A 22,849-nucleotide genomic window follows, 5' to 3' on the forward strand; every position below is an offset into this window, starting at 1 on the left:
AGGTTGGAATGATGCTCATCCATTGCTTCGTTCTCGATGCATTAGATGTATATACATTTTTCTCCATAATTCCCTTTATAAAAATTTCAGGATTTTTTAAAAAAATGCGAGAGTCGTTTGTTTGTTTGGCGGACAAGTGCTTTCTTTTAAAAAATGGAAATTTTAAATGCGAATTAGAAGCTTTTAGAGAAGTTATGTATTTCTTCTCTTAACAGTGAGGTTTCTGTTAGATAATAGTCACACTACGTAAGACAAGTAAACGCCTTAGAACGCCGTAAAAGACGGAAAACTCCTGTATGGTTTTAAGATAATGCGGAAATTCAATTTGAGCCAAATTGGAAAACGTTAATTAATTCCGCATTACTTGCCCTGAGTTCATTCCTTACCTTTTCTCTCGAAGCTGAAAAAAACCTGTAAAAAGTCGTTCCGCATTCACGTATCTTTATTATCTGAAGAAAGAGTCCTGGGAAGGAGAAAGAGATGGGAGAGTCCAGTGTTTAAAATTAGAATACAAAATTATAAATTTGTGAATGTGTATCTTCATATTTACATAAGTGTTCTATACAACAGAATCTGAAAACATCTTTTTTTTATTATTTACAATGTTTTTGTCAAAACTCGACACGTCACCTACTGGAATGACGTAATTCAATATGTCCGTGCCGGTGATGAACATTAGACGCTTCAAGTTTTATTCTTAGTTGTTCATGATACGACAACACGTCACTTCTAACTAGTGTCGGCGGCGAATGACGATGCGTGATAGGTGGGCTTATCGAATGTCGGTGTAAATCGTCGTCCCCGTATTTGAAGTGTGTGGGCGAATATCTTGAGCATGCCGATGAAGGCGTTTTTGTTGGTGACGGAATTTCGTAAGTTTGACGTACATATGACGGATGACCTACAAAAGAAAAGAATTACAATATAAAGTCAAAAAACTTATAGTGGAATAAGCATATCATTTCTAAAAAACATTCTAGTATCAGAAGGTACTTACATATCGAGAGAGATTGTCTATGTGCAGGGTTGTTTGATCGTGCGTACGGATGATGTCTCATCATAATCTTATCGCATCCGCTGAGGTAATGTGGTGACGCAATAGGTGATAGTGGATGATGCGCATGCGTTGTGAAACCATAGGTCAGCGGTAATCTTGTTGTCGTACAGCAACTACACAAACCTCGGCGTTCGATAAACTCTCTGTGATCATTTCTTTCTTTTGCGTCAAGGAATGCTTTCGCAAAAGGATTATAACGAATTTTCAAATTAGTTATCTAAACCAGAATTAAGATCAAAATTAAACAAATAAACATATTCCTGTTATAAAGGCTTTTTTAGCAAGCGCTTATCCTATAAATCCCAGATAATTCTCATGAACAAGAAACCTGCTAAATCGCGGTAGCTTTTTGTGTGGAGGAAACGAGAAATCTCATATATTGCTTCATAAAGTTTTAAGAAAAAAAAGAGCCCACCTCTTCGTTCTGATAAGCAGTTACGGCGATAAATTCTGTTTCTGTGAAAGAATGCGTTGAAACCACCTTTTCACCACTGCCAACTTTTACAATGTGAATCCGCGGTTTGTATTTGTGTAGCGAATTTAACATCAGCTAAAAAGAAAAAGAAAATAAATTAAAAAAATGTTTAACTTTGATGAAAAAAATAAATCTTTAAAATTTTTTAATTACCACTTGTCCATTGGTCGTTTCTTTATTGGTTAGTTTTACTTTGGAGAAAACTATTGGGCTTTTCATCCAATGCGTCCCAAAATTCGGGGAATCGGGGTGTACGTACACTTTACTTGGGGGCGTTGGTTCTGGTTTTCCAGCATGAGACCATTCGCCGTTCACATATTTCCAGCGATGTTCGTCCACTGGTGTAAAATCCAACATAATCGAATACATAGCTTGCGGTTCCAGCCCACTTACACCGGATTTTAAAACGGGAAACATCCGTCTATAAAAACAAGAGATAAAATTGCATTTTCGGTGTTTAAAAGTTAAAAGGAAAAAAAAAGGAAGTTGGAATTCTGTTTAAATCTGCATTCAATACTAACATACCGGATGCCGAAAATAACAAAGTGACGTTTTATTTGTCGCGAAAACATTTTACTTTGGTCGGCGGCAGTAATAACAGATAGTAATAGCATGCGCCGTGATTAATATCTTAAAAACATATTATTTTCTTCTGATATTTCGTAAATGTAACCTATTACAGTTAATTAAACACATTCTAAATATATATTTAATTTGATGCAGACAAATTTTCCGTGATTATATTTTGAGTATTTTTTATCAAAGTGAGACTGATTAAAAATAGCATTTCTATAGTCTCATTTCAGCTATGCTAAGCCGCTGTAAATGCAAATATGTTCGTCTTCAAAACGGAAACAGAATTATCGTTACAAAATTAACAACAATTTAGTATTATTAATTTGTTTGTGCAATTGCGGCTGGAAGTATGTGATGTGCAATTACCTTGCAAAAATTGAGGGACTTTCGGTTATTGTTCAAAGAAAACCAAAAGAAACGACGGAAAAAATGCGTAGTTTTAATTAAACGTACAGTTATTAATACATTTACGATACCATCTCTAATTTTATTTATTGTAGCTGTAGAAATTTAAGTTTATATTATCTGTGTACCGCATACATGAAAAGAAATTTTCAAAAGTGTTTTCGCGCTAAAAAATTAAAGTCAGACGGTCACCTAGCAGCGTGGTCAATTTCACAGTAAAATATTTACACGGGAACTTATCAAATGAGAAATCAAAACACAATTTACAATGCCACATTGAAAAGTAGCATGTGTGAACACGTGAGATTAAGAATTTCGCACCCGCTCCTTTTTCTCTGCTTTGTTTTCGCATACTGATCACAACAAATTGAAATATTCACTAAGGTGATAAGTAAACCGACTGGTTACTTCTTGCTAAACTCTCCGGTCATATACATTTCACACTTTAGCTTATTTCAGCGAACCAAAATATACAAAATGAAAAAAAACCACATAGATAAATTTAAAAAAATATTTAAATATAAAGGTAAATCAGTACATGTTCTACCTTCCATTTTTTGTGACGATCATTTCATTGGTCATACGGTGAAAGCTCCTCCATAGGTCTGCATCTTCGAGAGCCACGCAAAGTTGAGGATCTTTCGTTAATTTCTCCTTCCTTGTTGTAACACTTTTATCAGTTTCCCTTAGAATGGCGGCCATGGAGAAGTCCGACTTCATGATAATGATTCTATTCGCACTCGTTTCCAAAAAAATTTTGTTCTAAAAAAATAACAAAGTAATTATTAAAAAAAATAACAACTGTAAAAGACTTTAACATAATCACACATACGCTGAGGCCTCTTCCTACCTCTTCCAAGGTCACATGCAAACTGATGAAAAGCCTCCCCGCGGTTGTGTGTTATTAGTTAAAAGGTGCTAAACTTGTATAGAAAGACCTGCTACATAAACACAAAATCTTTTATTTATTTATTAATTTTCATACCTTTCTCTTCGCACCCGAAGTTGTACGCAACACTTCACCTCGTATAAGAATTGAGGTGTTCACGGTAGAAGATCAAATAATCAACTGAAGAACTAATTATGCCTCTCGTCGTTAGATGCTATTTCCGCGAGAACATTACACATCGAAATCAAAAGCAATCCGAATAGACCAAGCTAGATATAATAACTTCAGATCGTTATGTTATTGTTTGTCCCATTGTTTTCAATGAAATGTCGGTGGCCTTTTAATTTGTACTAAGTAATCACTCTAATTTATTATAGCGGTGTTTTTTAAAAATTTACCGTTTAGCTGGTGAGTGCATTGAAGGGATAATGAAATTCGCACTTTGTATCATCTATATACAGCTAAAATAACACACTAACGAGCTTAAAATTATAACACGTGAATGAAAATTAATATTTTAGCTGCCTGACATGGTTTCTATATGCCTCGCAAAAAACAAACAATGAAAGCGTGTTTCGTTTTCTATGAAAAAGGTGAAAGGAGTTTGGTAACGAGCTTCAGAAACCGTGTGGTGTACTAAGATGAAGAAATGGTGGTGTTTTTCTAGGTGTGAAGTTGGCAATCACGTGGAAAAAGGGAGTGAGGAATCACCAATAAAGTGTTTGTTTTGTAAACAAAAATACTTATAATATGATGATCTTTTTTGGTATAGCATTTCTATATACACAACAACACGGGTACTTTTTTTGCGCGAGTTATATATTAGAACGCTAAAAACAAGCTCTAGGGAAATATTATCCTTCCTTTCTACACTAAGGTACGCTTCTGCAGAAATGTTATTCGTTTATTTTAATTACATTGTAACGAATAGAAACCAGTATTGGTGCTGCTCCACCGAGAGATTATCACGAATAGTTGTTTGAAAACCAGCGGAGTGTCTGTAGCAAGTGTCGAATTAAATTTTGTTCCGACTGCGAATAGTCGATATAAAATATTGTTTCGCTATTTCTGATTTGACATTTTGCCTTTTAAGCTTGTGTTTTTATCATAAGATGGAGGGTTTAGGATAAAAAAGAAGTGCAACTACATAAAACTTTTATATTGGTAGAAACAAGATATAGTTGCCGAATTGAATAGCGTAGAGAAGTAACGCTAACTTGTGAGAAATTATCGTATTCTATCGAGTTTAAGCGTATTAAATTTGTTGATGCAAACTTGATGAGTTACGTAAACTTGCTTTTTATAAATAATCTTTTTTAGAATATTAAAAAAGAGAGAGAAAAAAGAAATATAAAAGGAAATAGAACTTTTTATTTACAAAGAATTATTAAATTAATGTTCGCATAGTATTAACACGTAGAAAACAGATCAACAAAAACAGAAAAGAATGCTTTGCAGTTAGGCTCAGAAATGTCGGCGACTTTTTCAAAACAATTAATTTATTCAAATTGGCGAGATAATTAACAATGAGCCGAAATAAAATTTTGTTCTCAGCCGTGGGAATTCAATACACTCTGTAACATTTCACATATGTTAGAATTTATTTGCATTGTGTAACATCTAAAAATTCATTATCTATTTATTTTAACAAAGTCGATCAAGATTGTTTCCCAAGGGTTATTTAACGAGAATAAAACCGTTTTATTCGGCGCCTCAAAGAAAATATTTTACATAGGGTCGCTAATCATTAAAAGATTCAACAACATGCGTGGCTGGTATGTTACAATATTGTGTTTATAAGCCCTGAGGGGGAGATTAACACAATACGCGGGAATTTTTGCATGGTTTGCGTGCTTATTCAGCAAAAAAATAAATAAGTGTGTCCTCAACAACTTCGTCCCTACCTCCCCAATGTATACCTTTTGCGTATAAGCACCCTTTGATCAGATTTCAGTATTTTTTTACTTGATCGGAAGAGCGAGCACCAAATTAAGTAATGACCTTACAGGTGTGATTCACACTGGTTAATTTCTCATTTACTTTTGCATGACTTTTAATTTTAGGCTTGTTTCACACTAGGTAACTTTTTCACTCAGCTTTGCGCAGATTTTGTCTTGCTAAAATTCTGCTTACCGTGATATAGGACTTATAAATGGTACGTAGCCAGGAAATGAAAAGTTTTTAGAAATTTAGAAATATAAAGAATTTATGTTCCTTTCTATATCTTGTTATAAAATAAGGAAACTTAAATTTTACAATGTCTTGTGAGCTTGTCGAGTGGACAAGAATTTTATCTAGGAAAACAATTTGATTTTGCTTAAACTAAAAGTAGCTAACCGTTTTCAATATATTGCAGCATTGCAGCAAATTTTTTGTCCAACCTCGTTTCCAGGTTTTCTTTTCATTTTTAAAAGTGAAAGGGAAAGAAGAAATTTTTTGCGTTTTGTTGTGTTTTGACAACGCTTAGGTTTTGGTTCTGTATGCAGCAAAAAGAAATTAGCACTAAAAAAAAAAAGCTTTGGAAACTAGTTTGTTTTCTTAAACTACAAAGTGTAAATAAATAAATTTCAATGTACCACTGCATATTGCTATGGCAACATCGGCAAGTTTACAAATTATTTTTAGCACAAACCAAAGTGTATAAATGCCGACTTACTTTGACCTCAAAAAGCACCCATTAACAACATATGCTCAGAGACTTTGTCGAATTTGCTCCTCTTTAATTCATAATGGCAACCAATGGTAACAAATGTGGTCTGTTTGAAGATTACAACATCTTTTAGAACTTGTGAATTACTTATGTGGCTTGGTTTTTCACAGTAACACCGAAACCTTTGAAAGTGAGAATGTTCATCAACAAAATATGACAAGAATTGAGGTTATTTTAATATTCTTTTTGCAAAGAAACTTTCTCGGTTTAGTTTTGTAAAAGAAAGAAAACAATCTGGTTATTTATTAAGTGTTAATTGCAAAGTTATTGTGTCTAATTAATGACTAATTGAGGACGTCGCTCGGTTCAATGTAAAGCGTCATGAACTCAGCATACTTTATAACAATGCGTTCATAATAACACTTAATAAACAAGACATGGAGAATTGGATTACCTCTTTCGATCGTTTTGTCACGGTTAATCAAATTTATAAAATAAATTTTCGTACATTTATTGTAACAAAGGAAACGAAAAATTAGTTTTAATTTAGAAATACATAAACCTATTTTCCTCATATGTTTTTTTTTTGCAATATACTGCTGTATTATAATGTCGAGTGTAAAAAGGAAATTTGTTTAGACACATGGTGCAAATTTAGATTAAAAATTCGATATTAAAGAGACAACAGAATTTCTATTTTTAATATTGCACTTCGCATGTTGCAGAGTAGCATCCTGAACAACCTGGTGCTTGTTAGACTTTTTATATTGGGAAGAAACCTTCAAAAAAAAAATTAACAAAGTTAGTATCTTGGAAATACTCAGCGTCCAGTCTCATTTCCATATTTATTACAACCGATGTTGAAAGCAGCCTCATTTCCAGGGATTTTCGTCTTTTATATTTGATTTATGCCATTTTATTACTTATCAGAAAGGCAAAAATCCCTGGAAACAAGGATTCTGCTTATTGAGATCTAGCAATTGTTAAAAGCCGAAGAAGACGAAGGCACTAGGTGAACTTTTGTGATCTATATAAAAACAAATAAAACTATAGGACTGCAAGCTGATTTCCTGAAATTTATAGCTGGCTGGTCAAAGTTTGTTAGGTGTAGTATTTCTCGATTTTAGAAACTGCTTAATTCCTACAGACAAGTTTACATTGAAAAGTATTGCTTGCATTTCCGGCAGCCGTTCAAGAATTTTCTGGCTTATGAAAAGGAAATCAACTACAAACGCTGTAAAGATTGACTCCTCTTAATTTCCTCAAGTCTGATGTTAGAAGTCCTCCCTCCCCTTTTTGCTTGGTCACATTATGCATTTTATTTTGACGTCGTCATAATCCTATTAAGAAAATAGGACAACAAAAATTGAGGTGACGCCTTCCTTAGAGTTAGTGACGAGCACGTACGGAAGCATTTTTAGAAAAGATAAAAATATTTTGTTACTATTTTAAGCAGACTTAATCGTATAGTTTTTAAAGAGGATGTTTACTGTATTCATCTCTGATTACAATCCGATGCTAAATCGATATCGTCGCATAAATTCGGCAATCTTCTATTAGCAGAGTAGCCATCTTGAAATTTTATATGACGTCATTTCTTGTTACAAATAAAAACATGAAAGAGATTCACGTTGTATTATTTCAATAGACGCAAATTTGCTTGACATTAAAGTGGAAGTATGAGGTTTCCTACGGCGCTTATTTCATGTTAGCAGCAAGAATGGGATATTTTTTATCAAGATTCATCGGCACACCTCCCATGACAGTTTCGGTTCAAGCTTTAGCACAGCGCTATATATTGAGGCCGTAAACAAAGAGCTATCGTTCTGTAAAGAATATAGAAAGTCGGTAGTATTGAAAGTTTAAGAAATCCTGCGAGGGGTATGTGCGAACTTTGTACAAAAATGTCGGTGAAATGATTAAGATATAAGGTTGAAAAACACTTTTTCTCACAGTGCAAATATTTTTAAGCCGAAAAGACAGACATCAGGTTCTCCTAAAAGTTAAAACAAGTGCACATTTTACTGGGTTCAAAATAGTTAGTGAACTAGACAAGTGTGCCAGACTATATAACTATATATCGTTTGTGATTATTATCCCTCCCTATCCGGCAAAGTTTGTCCCTACAAGCTCCTTGCTAGTGCTCAGTCCTGCGACGTCTGAAAGTTTGTAATGTCCGCATTCATGTTCCAGCGCTCTTCTACCAACAAAACAATCTGAATTTAGAAAATGATTGTTTTTCTCGCATTTTCCTAGCAAACACAAAAACAACTACCTTTTTGATGAACATTGGTATTTCGGGCTGGCTGAAAATCTTGTATAAAAAAGGTTAGAGAGGAGCCTGTAATCCTGGGGCCACTTTTTGCCGCCTTGTAATCATCAGTAGACAGAAAAATTGTTACACTCTCAAGTTACAGACACTCAACCTCGTCCCCAGGGGTTTTTGACATATAAGCAACAAACCCTGGGGACGAGGATCACAAACTCCAATCTTTCTAGATGCGTACGTTTTGGCTTTAAACATTAAAAACTTATTAATAACTAAATAATATATAGAATCACAATAAACAAATAATAATAACATGTTAAATCAATTATAAGAATGATAGCATAAGAAACGAAAATGAAAAACGAAGGTGGTAAAAATATCACAGCTTTGTCAATACAATTAAACACAGTGGACTCCATTTTTAAACGTTACTATTGTAGATGTCATGTGAACAATACACGAACAATAACATCAAAGAGAGTGTCAATTTTGACGCTCAAATACCAAACAGAAGTTTTTCTTTAGTGAAGCGATTAGCATCGCTTTTTTCGATCATGACAAAACAATGCATCGTATAGTTAAAACCCCATGTTATATCGACCTGGTTTTCACAAAGATGTTTGTGCTATGTTGTCGTCAGCGATTGTGAATCAGACACGTTTAAATTATAGGCAGCACAAGTTGCCAATCAAAATACTTTATTTATATGCATTTGATCCTGAGTAGGCTTTTACGGGGTACCTGTAGTTTGTCTTGCATTGATTGGAAATGATAGGCTACAACCAGCAATATACACGGTTTTAAACGACGTAGAACCTGTTACAGCAAGACGGCCTTCTATCTTCGTATGCTACGCGTCCTCTGAGTTCTGCATGCTATTTCATACTGTGACTTGATTTTTACTGGTGACTATCGTGAAAGTGCACGCACTTTCACGATAGTCACCGATTTTGATACATATTTTATTTTTATTTCACAATATCTAACCATTTTGCATAGTTTCCACTGACGTTTCACGGTTAAGGAGAAACAACACGTGGATGACAAAAACAAAACACGTTACTGTTGAGTAAATAAAGGAAATATGCCCATCGTTATTTTGTGCGTTCCTTAGCACAAAATAAGTTTTAGCAAACCTTGACATATGACTATGCACGATAAATCTTCTCACCTTCAGTCTTAACTAACAAAGATCATTTCCGAAAAGCATGAAATATAAGGAGGGTACCATGAAATATTCCAAAGCTCTCCAGAAATGAGGTAGAAATCACGTTTCAGATGTGGCGTATTAAGAACAAATGCATGTTCTTTGATAAATCTTAAGTATTTTTTTGACGCGTATTTATTCTGCAAGGTGAGGACCCTGTCGGTATTCTTTTGATCTTTTCTTATTACATGAAATACGAGTTTAAAATCAAGCTATTTAACGGATACTGACCGGTTTTGATGTTGTACTGTAAAATACAAAGCCCGAGGTGCCCTTGACCCGTTTTATTACCGGACTGTAACTGGTCTGCAAATAAATATTCATTTGTGAACAAAACAATGCTATATTTTAGTTGCTATTCCCAAGGCACCAAGGAAAAAAACGCATGTTCGATTTTGATACTTTTCGAATTTAAGATCGTTTGATTTTAAAACTTTGTAAGTACACAAAAGAAATTCGAATCATTGTTTATGTGAATTGAAACGAAAAGATGGTTTTAAGTGAGCCAATTTTATATTTTTTATGTGCTATCAAAATTTTTTTTTATTTGTTGACGTTTTTATGTTGCTATTTTAATCATGGCTACCTAAACCGGTCAGTATGACTTCACACAAAGACCCGTTAAAATAAGCCGCAAACCAATCAAATCATCGGATTTTTTCACAATAAGCGGGTTTTTGTATCAGTCAGGTAATAATTCACGTTACAACTAAGCTCAGGTATCTAATCTAGGGAGTTGAATATTTACATTTTTCTGCTAAATACGCCCAATCATGGCGTGAGATGATATTTATTTACACTTCGTAATAGAATCTCAAAACAAATGAAACACTATACCAGAAATTATGCTCTCAAAAATATATAAAGAAATTTGACAGAGCCATGGAATCCCTGTTGCTCACTTAAAATTTCTTTCAATTTTTTTTTTTGAAATTAAAAAATTAAACCTCGTTCACCGGGCATTTTGTATGTGATAAAGTGGGCAACCAATGGCTTTCGGCACCAAACCCTGTTAACAAGGACGACGTTCACGTTGATAAAAACCAGTCAGCTAGTTTTAAAATCGCATGATTAAAATACTGAAAACTACACTTGTCGGTAATTTATTTGTAAGAACTTGTGAAATACCTTAAAACAAATAAAATATTTATATCACCAAATGTTATTAACGTAAGAGAAAACCAATTAATATAAACGAAGCAACAAGTGGATGTTAATACCAAGTGAGCAATGCCGCTTCATAACGTAACAAGTCATACCTAATCACTGGGTTGAATTGTTATGGAAGCGAGAATCACATGACTAACTCGGCGCTAATCAAGCGACACAAACTATTACTGTGCAATGTCAAATAATAGTCTGCACAATGTGCCATGCGCTAAAAAGCAAGGTGGACTTTATAGCCTTAATCCTTTCTTGTATTCTTTCAGCGCTAACAAAACTTGTCTTACTAAATTAAAAATTTGACGCAGTAGAAACAAATCTGCAAAAAACAGGACATGTATTGGCTAGGCTTATAAAAAACAAGCGTCTGTTTGAATATTTTTCTTAAATATGTACACGTTGACAGATAAGCAAATTACTCATCAGTTGTGACATCTTGCACAACGTACTGACAACGTTTGTCTACAACAACCCAAGTCTCAACAAAATATCTTTAATTATACGAATCTTCAATTTCTCGAAGGGAACGTAGTTGAGTTTTCTAACAAACTAATTTCTTCGCCTTGGAAACGAGGCTTCTATTGATTCAGTGTTTCTTCACGAATTAAATATATCTCGAAAGCTTTTTAATCTTTCTTCGCCACTTTATTTTCACCTTCTTCGCCTGGCGAAGAGTCAGCCGGACGCTTTAGCTTCGACATCGGTTTTAACGGTTCCACACCAAGAATCTTGTGAAGCTGCCTGAAAGCTTGCAGGCGAAGGGCTTGCTAAAAAAGCAGTAACTTCAGTTAAAAATCTCCTACTTAATACTTACCATGCAAAGCCAATTCACGACTTTTCGAACATGTAAAAGTTTGACTTCCCCAATAAATTAACTTTAAAATTACCTGTGCGGCCGCCGTGACATCTTCCCTTTCTTGCACAGTCAGATAACCGCTTGCGTCAAACTTTTCTTTCTCGCATGGATCCAATAACCCTCGCCCACCTGACATAAATAACAAAAAAAGAAGCTCTTGATGCCGTGGTTGTGTACTTAAAGGGTAGCGATAGTAAGAAGCAGCTCTTAAAACTCCTACAAAAGTCAAGCATGACCATACCTGGTAAAAGAATTCCAGAGGCAATCGTCTCCAATACCCGTCGAAAGGCTTCACCAGGACCAAGTGGTTGAAAGCTGCTAGCCAAGGCTTTTTCACATAAAAGTTCTACTGCCCAATTGTTCAATGGCTTGAATGCAGCAACGCGTTGGCACATGTCCCGCATAATGCGGATCGTGATAACGCACGACGATAAGTGATTGGCACGAGCCTGAACAGCGAACACACATGTATAAGAAACTACAACGCAGACATCACAATCTTTTCCTTAGTCTTACACTTGTGACGTTTTTACATCACCTCATAAGTTTGCTTACGGACATTTTTCAAAGGCTTTCTTGTTTCACTGCAGTAAGCGCAGTACCAACCAACACATGACTAAACTTACAAAAGGTTGAAAAAGGATAGATAAATCTGAAATGGTTGGTACAAGCTTCTATATCGTAATAAGGAGGCCTTTGCAATGCAAAATCCAGGTATCTGCGAGGTCACAATATCAAAACAATTTTTGTTATCTATAATGGTTGCTGCATTGTTCAATTAACAAGGTCCTTAAAATAAATTTTGAAATATCTCTTTTAAAACCGTCCGCAGGGTGGCAATAGAAAATAAAAATACAATTGAAAAGACGGATTATTAAAATTTACTCTCCAAATAAACAATACGAAGGAACATGTTTTACCCTGGCCAAGGCCTCTTTCTTCAAAAACAATAAAAGAACATAACGATATTAGCATTTATGCCATGAATTGATATTGTGACATAGTAAAAACAATATGGTGACAAATACTTGCATTAGTAGAGCAAACGAAGGAGGCGGAAATAGAAAAGTAAGCAACCGAACCTGAAACCACTTAGCATGCCGCAAGGCAGCTAAAGCTTGGAGAGCTTTCTCTTTGTCCAAAGCATCTTTCGGATCAACCGGCTCTGTTAATAAGAAGTGACAGTGCGAGTTTCCAACAGTATGTTTAAGCACATACGCTCAGGACAAAAAGGGGAGCACAAAATAACGAAGAATCAAATTTATGGCTTAGTTAAATAAAAAACAAATGAAAGAATGACAGTATAAAAAAAAAGAGAAATAAAAATGAATGTCTTTTTTTAAAGAGTTTGCCCACCAATAGGGAGATATAATTGTAGAATAAAAACAATTCGAATAGAATAGATTAAAATAGTTGAGTATTTAAAGAATTAACAAGGTTGTCCATTGAGCAAAGGTGCACTGTTAAAACATTCTCACTGATCTCCCAACCACATCCTCTACACTAAACTGACTGACGTCTTAAACAAACGAACATTATACAAGTTAGTATCTGCACAATCAAAAGAGGAATCAAATCCTTTGTTGAAAACGCAAACGTGAGTTATTTCAAAAAGACTTTTAAATATGCCTTTCAAACAGAGGACCAAAACAAAAAAAATACCTTGTTTTACTACTAGTTCTGTTTTAGCAGCTGCTTCTGGAGGCTTACTGCCATCTTTAGAGGCTGCTTCTTCCTCCTCCCGTATTGTTGGGGACGTCAAAACAACTTTAATCTGACATTTGGGCTCAGTAGTGGAAGAAATAAGAAGGGCACATTCTGCAGTACTGACGGACATATTGTATTTTTCATCTGGTCCAGCAATCTAAAAATTGCAAAACGTAGAATGGGCATTTTGTGTGTGGAATAAACAACTTGAGACAAAGATTGTTGTCAGAAGTACCTTTAATTTCTCTGGAACAAGTCTGGCAACATTTTTTAGTAAAGTGTATGTGGGTCTCTCTAAAGTTAAAAATAAAATTTAAAATCACAATGAAGAACTTTACGTGAGAAAGAAAAATATAATATGAAGTGTATCTTGACAGCTAGTTATTTTCATTCTCACCTTTTTGCATCACTAACTGCATATGCTAACACCTATTTCTTAATAAAACAACTAATCTGAATAATTTACATCGCAACATAAGCTGTTCACAGGAGTGAGAACTTTTGCTAAATTTTACATTCCATAGCAAACAGAAGTAATGTGCCAAATGTTTGTGGAGTTTCGTGCAGGTTATTTGTATCACTGAGTGAAGAAGCTGTGTATCAAAGAAAACCACTTAGAATATGCATTGCAATAAAAAAACAGTGGTAACGCCAGGTGTCACATGCTTTAATTTTAATGTGGACTCACCAACAAACCTGCACATAAAACAACTAAACAAATGGTGAGGAAAAAGCAAAGGTGAAGTAAATCATGGAAATGTCAAAGTGCAAGATTCACCAACATACCTGCACATAAAACAACTAAATCAACATTGAGTTGCCGACGAAGAAGCAGCCCTTTAGCAAGGGCACCAACCCTCATAACGCCTTTTAACAAACGAGTAGAACTATCTTTATCTTTTATCAAGGGCTCAATTTTTATCTCAGTGCTTTCAATTTTTACTGCACTATCTCCAGTCTTGTTCCCTTCTTCTAAATAAAGTAAAAATAGGTAATTACTATGTCATAGACTGAATTGTGAAAAGTGATTTTTTCAGGAAAAAAACCCTCAAAACTAACCTTCAAGTGCGTCAGATACAAGTTTTAACGCCTTTTCTGCAGTTGCAACAATATTCTGGACTTGTTTCAGCTCTACTTCAGTAGGATATATCTCAGCATGTTTACTCATGATAAGTCGATCATCTGGAGTGGGAGGAGGAGGCTAAAAAGATGAAAAAATTAACAACTTTTAATATAGAAAAATATTTTGAACTTTACAGTGATTAAACATTGTTACTTTGGTTTCTTTATTTCTTGTTTATAGAATCATTCGGTATCTACTGTATATCTAGTACTGAAAATTTATTTGAAACAACAAGAATGAAAAACAATCTCCAGAATCAATTTGACTTTTGCATCAATGAACTTGCTCAATGTCATCTATTTCCATCAGGCTCATTAAATCATTTTTACCCTCATCATTGTCAGGCAAAATTTTTCATCATCTGGAAATAGTTTTTTTAGCAAGCAAATAAAAACTTTCCCTTAGGGTGGCAACAGATTTAAAATTTTTCTGTGTTTTAAAATTTTTCAGTCAATATTTAAGTGACTTGAAAATAACTCATTTACCAGGGGATTATTGTGTCATTCACCAGGGGATTATTGTGTCATTCACCAGGGGCTTATTGTGTCCTTTACCAGGGGATTATTGTGTATTTACCTGATTTCCTAGACACTAGGCACCCCCTAGTTATATGGGTATGCAAATTTAATTTGCACAAAAACTACAGACTAAAAAAACAGTGGGTGCGATCATTTTTTGGAACAGAACACATTTTGTTTACATTTTCCATCAGGCTCATTAAATCATTTTAACCCTCATTATTATCAGGAAAAATCATCATCATTTGGAAAGGTGAGGTAAGTGCTTCTGCTTTTACTAACACAATTTTGATTGGTTATTTATAGCTGTTTGTAGTAAAATACTGCTTACTTAAACTTTGTTCTGCCAAAATAACTAGAAAACATAACAAAAACTGCCACTGTTGTGTCTTTATGACTAGCCTGACAGTTGTTGTTATAAACACAACATAACTATTGTCCTGATGCAAGGGAACGTTGCGGGAATGTTAACTTATTTGTTAAGCATTCTTAACTTATTTATTGAACATTCTCAAATGAAATATTAGGTCATCTATTTCCATCAGGCTCATTAAATCATTATTACCCTCATCATTGTCAGGCAAAACTTTTCATCATTTGGAAGTAGAAGCCTTAAAGCAATAAATTAATGTGTTCTCACCCCTTGTGGTGGTCCAAACATGTTTTGTGAGTCATTAAACTTCTCTTTCCTTTCCCACTCATAATATTCCAGCTCGTGCATTCGGTGACGATCTGGTCTGGTCCAATACCTAATCACATATTGCACACACTTAGATATTTATCTCAGGTTATTAGAAAACAATGTTCCCTGATGTTTCTGCATCTTACTAAGATTTTTAGGAAAGTATTAGGACAACAAATATATAGTATGGGAAAAAAATCTGCAGTAAAAGGAATAACATTGAAAATAATCTATATTTACTTATTGCCCCTATCAATACAAGATCTTACATGCACAAAACACAGTGGTTCCTTAAAATCAGACTACTGCAGATCCCAGATTTTCTGTAAATTAAAAAAAAAGAAGATAACTCAGCAAGGACACTCAGTTTTATAAGTTTTTCAAATGATAGTAACCTGCTGCAAAAAATTTCAATCAGATTATACAAATTTTCAAACTAACCTATCCTCACTAGCTCTTCTCATGAACTCTTCATGTTCCCATCTTCTCAACTCCTCCTCTCGTAACCGCAATTCTTGCTCCCACCTCATTTGTTGTTGCTGCCGTTGTTTCCACACCATTTCCTGGCGAGTATTTTTTGACCTGTCTTCCAAGCTACCCGATCTACTCATTCGTCCAGTTCCACTACGACTTGCTTTCATATCAACCACAAGCTTAGGATCGACTTTTTTCTAAAATAGCAAAAACTTGATCAAATCAAAAGATTTTTGATAATAAGATCTGGTTCCACTAGAATTTTGTAACATAACACAGGCAACTGATTTGTAGGTTGCTTCCATGGTTTAATACTGTATTAAACAAACTATGATGCTAACTTAGCAATCAAACTTAGTTGAGTTTTTGGGACTCGCAAGAAATTATTGAAAAATAAACGGGTGGTAATAAAAGGTAAGTTATATATTAGCCTTTGTTGGGAGGAACAGGAAGGATAGACAATTCAATTTTAACAACAAAAACATTACTTTATAGTTTAGTCTGTGTCTTCTGCCTTTGATATGTGCATTTCTTGCAACCAAATCGTTAAACCGACAATCACACAAGGTACACTTAAAGCCTATGATTTTTCCAACATCACTTTTAATGTCTTCTACATAAGTTTCACCTAAATAAATAAAAAACTTAGTTCTGATCCTTGACTTGTTGTTAGGAACCACGTTATATAATAATACACTAATACGTCTACCTGGGACAGGCAGTGGTTACATGTTTACTTTTCTTCTCAGTACCCCAAAAAATCATGTTGCAGCCCTCTGAATTAACAACAACATTTAGCTTTTTTTGAATTTACTGTAGATGAATTTTGAATTTAACTTTTTTATGCACATAAATTTCGTAAGATTTTAGGTAGGAATAATTCAGTGCATGCAATTTTTTTTTTAAAAATAATTTTTTTAAAAAGAAAGAGTCAGAACTATATTCCTTTACCCCTGTACACCGCACAGAGGCTATTTGGAGTGGGAAACATACAAAGAACAAGTTTCAAAGTTCACAGCCAAGAATTTAATCCAATGTACAAAAAAATGTACGTGAAATTGTTAAACTTTGTAACTACTTGTGGAACAAACAAACAATATTTAATATTATAACGCAAGGATGCTCACCAAATTCATTACTTAAAATAATATTCTGTTACTATAAAATTATTTTTTAACTGACTATAAAAAGATAAAATATTGTAGTAAGTTTTAATATATAAAGTTGAATTTTAAAATCATAAAAATGCTACTGAAAGAAACATAAATATTATTATTTCCCTTAAGATTATTTATGAGGGTTTTAAAAATTTGACTTGTCTTAGTACCCAGGATTGAATTATTAAATGCTAAAAAAAAGTAAAACATATAATTAAACTTAGATGATATTCTTCTTTTTTTTATAATTGCTACTTTTAAATAAGGTAAGAAAATTTATATTGCCATAAGTTTAAAAAAACATTGGGCACATTGCAAAATAGCGCTTTACGAAGTCTGAAGTAAAGTAGTTTTTGTTTCTTTTAATCTTTTTCCACGTTATGTTGTATGTTATACTGGTTTGCAGTTAGTTATTATAGAAAACAAATATATATAGAAGGCTGCATGTCGAATTTGTCCAGGCCATGTTAAACCAAGCACAAAATTTTCCAGGTAAAAATGCAATGTATTTTTATCAACGTTGTCAAAAGTAATAATGATATTGTTATAATTGTGTTAAACAGTATTGAAATGGTACCGTGCTCATGTAAAATATGCAAGTTATAAATTGGGCCAAATAATTTCTTGTTAAAAACATGAAAGAGGACTCTTACCCACAGGTTCACCCTCTACAGGTATTTCATTTTGACTTTCTTCTAAAGTTTCAATTTTTTCTTCACCACCAGTTGATGTGAGCTTGGTTCCACCAACAAAATTGATTTTTGGAGCTGTTGTCTTGACAACCTTTTTTGCAGCAGGTGTTGCATCTTCAGGCACTTTAATATCCGGAATGGGTTTTCCGAGTTTCTGATGTAATTTCAATGTCTATAAATCAATGCATATTAATAATAAGAATGGATAAGGAGAACATACAAACAAGTTAGATAGGATGGCGAACAGAACTTTGAAAAAAAGCCAAAAAATCCAAAACGATTCAAGAACTGCTGGTCACCTTGTTAGAAATGAGAACAATTAAAAGTAAATTAGATTATGGAAAGTCAAATGGTAAAAAAGCAATTTTTACTTCTTCTCAAGATTTTTAAAAAGAAAAAGGTTTTTGCTTCTCAACTGTCCCATGAAACACAGTGAATTTTTTACTTGTTACAAATGGAATAAGCATAACCACAAATTTAAAAGCATTCAAAGGCATTTTATTCACTGTTGTGTAAAAAGAACACTTATTAAAAAATACTTCCATTTAAAAGTTTTAAGCGCATAAACACACCTATCTACACAAATGTTAAAAACAAGTCCTAATATTGTGACCATATCTTACAGTGATTTTTCTTTTTGATCGATATTTTAATCAAAAACCTTTCACAAACTTTTTCTCTTAGTGAAAGATCAATCCCTGTTTGCTCCGTTTTTACACTCTTCGAAAAACACCCAAGTTTTTTATATTTTATAAATTGTGTACTCTGTATAATTTTGTCACAAAGGAACTCATTTGCAGAAAAAACCAAATGGCAAAAGCATATGAACAGAACCACACCTTTTATAAAAAGGGGGAGGTGTTAAAAGCTGATCCCTATTTGCCAGTTACATGATGCTTTTTTCACAACAGAGACTGTGTATATTAGGTCTTAACTTTAAATGCACTGAGAGCATAGTTTTCGCAAGGTTAGGTAAAATGATTAAAGCTATTTGAGACTTTTTTCCTTTTGACTATACTAGCAGGGTATTAACAAACAAGCAATGCAGAGGCAGTTAATGTAAAACACTGTTACCTTCATATGACTTGCTCCTTTTACATGGGCACTGAATGCATCCTTCCCAGTGCATATGACATCACAAAGCTCGCATTTGTATGTACCAGGTGGTAAATTCTTGATATCGCTTGTAGAAGATGCTGCTTTCTTTTTATGCTTTTGACCTTCCAAATGCTCTTTGTATGTCTAAAATTCCACATTACAATGTTCGTAACAACATATTTTATTCTCTACAATGCAGAGTATAAACAGGACAAAAGTCCACAATATGTTAATACGGGCAGGGAAAAGAGTTTCTACAAATATAGCAAGAGGCCAAGTCTCCAACAAAATAACCTTGAATTAATAATTTTTCTTAACATATTTAAGAAAAAATTATTATTTAAATTATTAATTATTGACTGGCAATGTTTTACCAAATATTAGTCATAACAAGACTATTTGGGGGTAAGCCACAGCCATTTGATATAGCATGCAATAAGGAGGAGTCATTTAATACAATAATATTAAAGCTCTGCTGGTGCATGCAAAAAAAAGACTTTTGTACTGCATACACAAATTGGACATACCTGAGGTCCACCACAACTGATTTTACAAACATCACAATAATGCAGTTGCTGGGTCCTTGGTTGTGGACGCACCGACCCATAATACTGAAAGAAAAATTGTACATAAACTGCATACCTGGGGACCTGCACAACTGATTTTGCAAACATCACAGTAGTGGAGTTGCTGTGGCTTTGGGGGACCACTCGATCGCTGAGGCCAACCCGATTTCTGATTCTGCAATTTAAATGTTGGTTTCTCATTTTTCTGCCATGGAGGCTTTGACGACTGAGCTTGTTGTGTTAGAAATGAAGTGGCTGCATTGTAAACCACTTTTTCATAAGCATTTTGGTGAGAACTACTTGGTCCCTTTTGAGCAGTTGAAGTAGGCTAGAAATTAAGAGAAAATTAAAATGCAGAACCAGATTTACCATGTTTTGCAAATAAAAACCAAAATGGAATAAAAGGAAGTAGGGCAACACAAAACAACATTTACTGTTGATTTCCCACACTAGGTAATAGGAAATTCTCGAATTTTCAAGATGTGATAATAGCTCACTTGAAAATGCTTTCAATAACTACTATAGCTGTGAATTCTTAAATCAGAAATTTTCCATTTTGATTATACAGTTGGTATAAACCAAGAAAATGGAAAATAACATTGGCACCTACTTTTGGCTTTTGATATGATGAGGTGTTGTTATACGAAGGTCCTCCTGTGTTAGATCTCTGAACTGTGTAGCCAGTAAATGTTGAGCTTGCTGGAGCTGCTGCAACATATGTTTGTGGTTTTTGGTAGACTGTCGTTCCACCTACATAGGATGGCTTTACAGCAGCAGTATTTGCATAACCATATGCTAGGAAAGGACAGGATAAAAAATTAAAATAGCTTCAATTCTTCATTCAGATGACAGTAACCCTTTTTAAAATTAAAATTATAAATTTACGAAAATAAATTCTCACGAAAATTTGGTTTTAAGTAATTATGAGAAAAAAGTAAACTTGCACAAAAAAAATAAATATGTTTTTGATGAGATAGCCAAATAAATTCCCCCAAAAGTTTGATTCTTGGCAATTCATGAAATTAAATTCTAGTGAAAATTTTCTTCCTTAAAGTAGTTACTTAAAGTAATTTTCAGACTATATATCTGTATTTTTTGCAATACTATTAACTTTAAAATATTTGGTGTTGACAATTTCTCTTAAACTCAAAATGTCACAAATAAACATAGTTTCAGTGCTCGAACTTGTGAAATTATGCAGAAAAGATTATGTAATTATTAAAGAAATAGTAATAACAAAGATAGTTAAAATTGATGAAGATTTTGAGTATTGCACTGCTGGAGAAAGCTCTAACTTCTGACAGCATTTCGGTTTTCTTTAAAATTTTTAGATTTTTTGTCGTGCTAGCTTCACAATATTGAGGGATATACCATGTCTAATAATCCTAAAGTGATGTGCATATTCTACATGGCTAGCCTCACAAATATCTAGGGATATACCCTTTCTATTATTTCCAAGAGGGGCCATGGCTTAGATGGGGGGTCCTAGAATATTTAATGCTCATTTTGAGCTACGAACGTAGACCCGTGCAGCATTCAACGGGCCACGCAGTGTGCCATCTTCCCAATTTCCCTCACATGGCTTGGGTTAACCCCAGGCTATGGCAACATTCACTCGCCCATATTGAATTGCCAGCAAGAGGAATTGAACCCTGGTCTCCTGCACACAGTATGAAAGCTATAACCACTAATCTACGGCGCCACGGTTTAAAAGCAGACATTGCCGAATTTAGTGTCAGTTATTTTTTCACTTAATATTTTTATTGTCACTGTCTGTTGTTTATGTTGATTGCCCGTACACATGCTTGTGCACATGTCTATTGTTCTCAATGCAATATCAAAACATTACGTCAAGCCGCAACTCATCTATTGCAACAATTTAAATTATAAAATTAGCCAGGAGACCCAGCATAATTTTTCGTACCACAGGGAAATCGGAGTAGTTAAGGTGGGAAAAATTACATTGGTTCTCAAACGATTTTTCTGCGGCCAAAATCTGGCCAAGCTTTTTGATTGGCTAATTCAAGAGGGTGCCGATAAGCCACAAATGCCTGCATATATAAGGGCGAGTTCGCGCTACTTTTCGAATTAAATTGACGGTTGTCCGCCGAAACCGCCCGCACTTTCCCGAACACGCCCGGAACATTCCCGAAATGCAACACCTTGTACATAAACATGGCGGACGACAGTTGAAAGAACGCGCTGTTTATATATAAGTTATTTATCAAGTAAATCTTATCAAAAATCATAAAAAACAGTTCTTTTAAGAATTTAGCTACCATATAGTTAGTTCATTTTAATTTTTATACTTTTATTTATGGTGAATCTTTTTTTTTCGGGCATTGTTAGGGACTATGTGGTTTTTTCAGGCAAATACCTGAATTTTTTTTAAAACGCTGAACTCGCCCGAAAACGCCCGCACTTTTTACGGCGTATGCGGCTTATCGGCACCCTCGTGCTCATTCTATTGTTCTCTGCTCACGTGATTATTATCGGGGAAAGCCCTTTTCACCTCGAATATCCGAGCGAGTGGTTTCACTCACCCTAACAAACATTAGTATTCTACAAAGTTTTTACCTGAGTCAGATTTGGCCAAGCTTGGTAAAACACTCACAGATGAAATAAAATGGCCTCCGAAGCGATTAGTCACATTGTTCAATTTAAACTCAGGGTTTTCGCTGAGTCATTCGTTCGTGTGTAAGCTTTTGTTTGAGAGAAACTCATTTTATCAACTCGAAGAAAGCTTAGTTAACTAGGCTATTTTAAAATAGGCTTTCAAATAATTCTCACATTAAACAAACACAGCTGCTTTCGTAAGAAAGAATACCTTGTGATTTTTGTGTGGCAACATATGCAGTGTTTTGATCAGAAGCTCTTTGAAAATACCCATAACCACCACTTCCTGCTGATTGAACTTGAGGTTGTTGGGCATATCCTGCACTATATCCTGTATTGCCTGCGGGTTGATAACCCTGAACTACTCTTGAGGCTGCAGGTTGCTGCGCAGAATATCCATAGGAGGCATTTTGTGACACATAAGTTCCAGTTGAGTACTGCTGCGGTTGCGAAGTATAATTTCCATAGCCATATCCATAATTTGCCATGTCCGCTAAAACGATGGTTAAACTCAAAAAATAGCTATCATTCAATGCCCAGCGCGAGCTCCACGCTTTTTCTAAATCGTGGAAAAGGAATCGAACGAGGTGCCGTGGCCTTTGTTGGGATGATTTATAACATTTATGGGCCTATTAATACCATATTAGGAAGAATCATAATGGCGGTCC

At 34.5% G+C, this 22,849-nt stretch overlaps 3 protein-coding genes and 3 non-coding genes across 10 annotated transcripts in view; all 6 read right to left on the bottom strand.

Annotated features, from left to right (window-relative positions):
• The window catches only part of LOC130641376 (E3 ubiquitin-protein ligase NEDD4-like), a 68,761-nt gene extending 46,530 nt beyond the window's left edge, over positions 1 to 22,231 (bottom strand). Inside the window, exon 1 of the mRNA XM_057448170.1 lies at positions 22,226 to 22,231. The gene's annotated coding sequence lies outside the window, so the exon portion shown is untranslated. The remainder of the gene's footprint in view (positions 1 to 22,225) is intronic.
• Positions 517 to 6,208, bottom strand: LOC130641420 (T-box transcription factor T-like). Of its 3 annotated transcripts, none has more exons than XM_057448228.1 (6): positions 6,059 to 6,208; positions 3,061 to 3,275; positions 1,686 to 1,953; positions 1,473 to 1,607; positions 998 to 1,274; positions 517 to 901 (listed from the first exon to the last, which is right to left on the bottom strand). In XM_057448228.1, the coding sequence occupies exons 2-6, from the start codon at positions 3,231 to 3,233 to the stop codon at positions 627 to 629; spliced, it is 1,128 nt and encodes a 375-aa protein (XP_057304211.1). In that variant the 5' UTR covers positions 3,234 to 3,275; positions 6,059 to 6,208; the 3' UTR covers positions 517 to 626. The 3 variants fall into 3 exon arrangements, with proteins under 3 accessions (XP_057304211.1, XP_057304202.1, XP_057304219.1); XM_057448219.1 differs by lacking the exon at positions 6,059 to 6,208 and adding an exon at positions 3,499 to 4,114; XM_057448236.1 differs by lacking the exon at positions 6,059 to 6,208 and adding an exon at positions 3,364 to 3,387.
• LOC130641357 (zinc finger RNA-binding protein-like) lies at positions 11,061 to 22,772 on the bottom strand. 3 transcript variants are annotated; one of them, XM_057448138.1, is made up of 16 exons: positions 22,393 to 22,772; positions 20,176 to 20,360; positions 19,527 to 19,610; positions 18,976 to 19,143; positions 17,863 to 18,073; positions 16,541 to 16,680; positions 16,020 to 16,249; positions 15,537 to 15,645; positions 14,315 to 14,456; positions 14,042 to 14,227; positions 13,491 to 13,549; positions 13,211 to 13,412; positions 12,631 to 12,713; positions 11,790 to 11,997; positions 11,580 to 11,677; positions 11,061 to 11,459 (listed from the first exon to the last, which is right to left on the bottom strand). In XM_057448138.1, exons 1-16 carry the CDS (start codon positions 22,667 to 22,669, stop codon positions 11,319 to 11,321), a joined length of 2,523 nt encoding a protein of 840 aa, XP_057304121.1. In that variant the 5' UTR covers positions 22,670 to 22,772; the 3' UTR covers positions 11,061 to 11,318. The 3 variants fall into 3 exon arrangements, 2 of the variants coding, with proteins under 2 accessions (XP_057304121.1, XP_057304113.1); XM_057448130.1 differs by lacking the exon at positions 19,527 to 19,610 and adding an exon at positions 19,642 to 19,893 and having other exon boundaries at positions 22,393 to 22,771; XR_008982453.1 differs by lacking the exons at positions 11,061 to 11,459; positions 12,631 to 12,713; positions 19,527 to 19,610 and adding an exon at positions 19,642 to 19,893 and having other exon boundaries at positions 11,606 to 11,677.
• Positions 14,681 to 14,744, bottom strand: LOC130654873 (small nucleolar RNA SNORD57). The gene has a single exon (XR_008984510.1). It is a non-coding gene; the product is annotated as a small nucleolar RNA SNORD57 (small nucleolar RNA).
• On the bottom strand, positions 15,084 to 15,146 carry LOC130654905 (small nucleolar RNA SNORD57). The gene has a single exon (XR_008984515.1). It is a non-coding gene; the product is annotated as a small nucleolar RNA SNORD57 (small nucleolar RNA).
• On the bottom strand, positions 15,435 to 15,498 carry LOC130654899 (small nucleolar RNA SNORD57). The gene has a single exon (XR_008984514.1). It is a non-coding gene; the product is annotated as a small nucleolar RNA SNORD57 (small nucleolar RNA).
• Positions 22,773 to 22,849: the final 77 nt, after the last annotated feature.

This window comes from Hydractinia symbiolongicarpus, chromosome 1 (assembly GCF_029227915.1).
Source record: "Hydractinia symbiolongicarpus strain clone_291-10 chromosome 1, HSymV2.1, whole genome shotgun sequence".
NCBI lineage: Eukaryota > Metazoa > Cnidaria > Hydrozoa > Anthoathecata > Hydractiniidae > Hydractinia > Hydractinia symbiolongicarpus.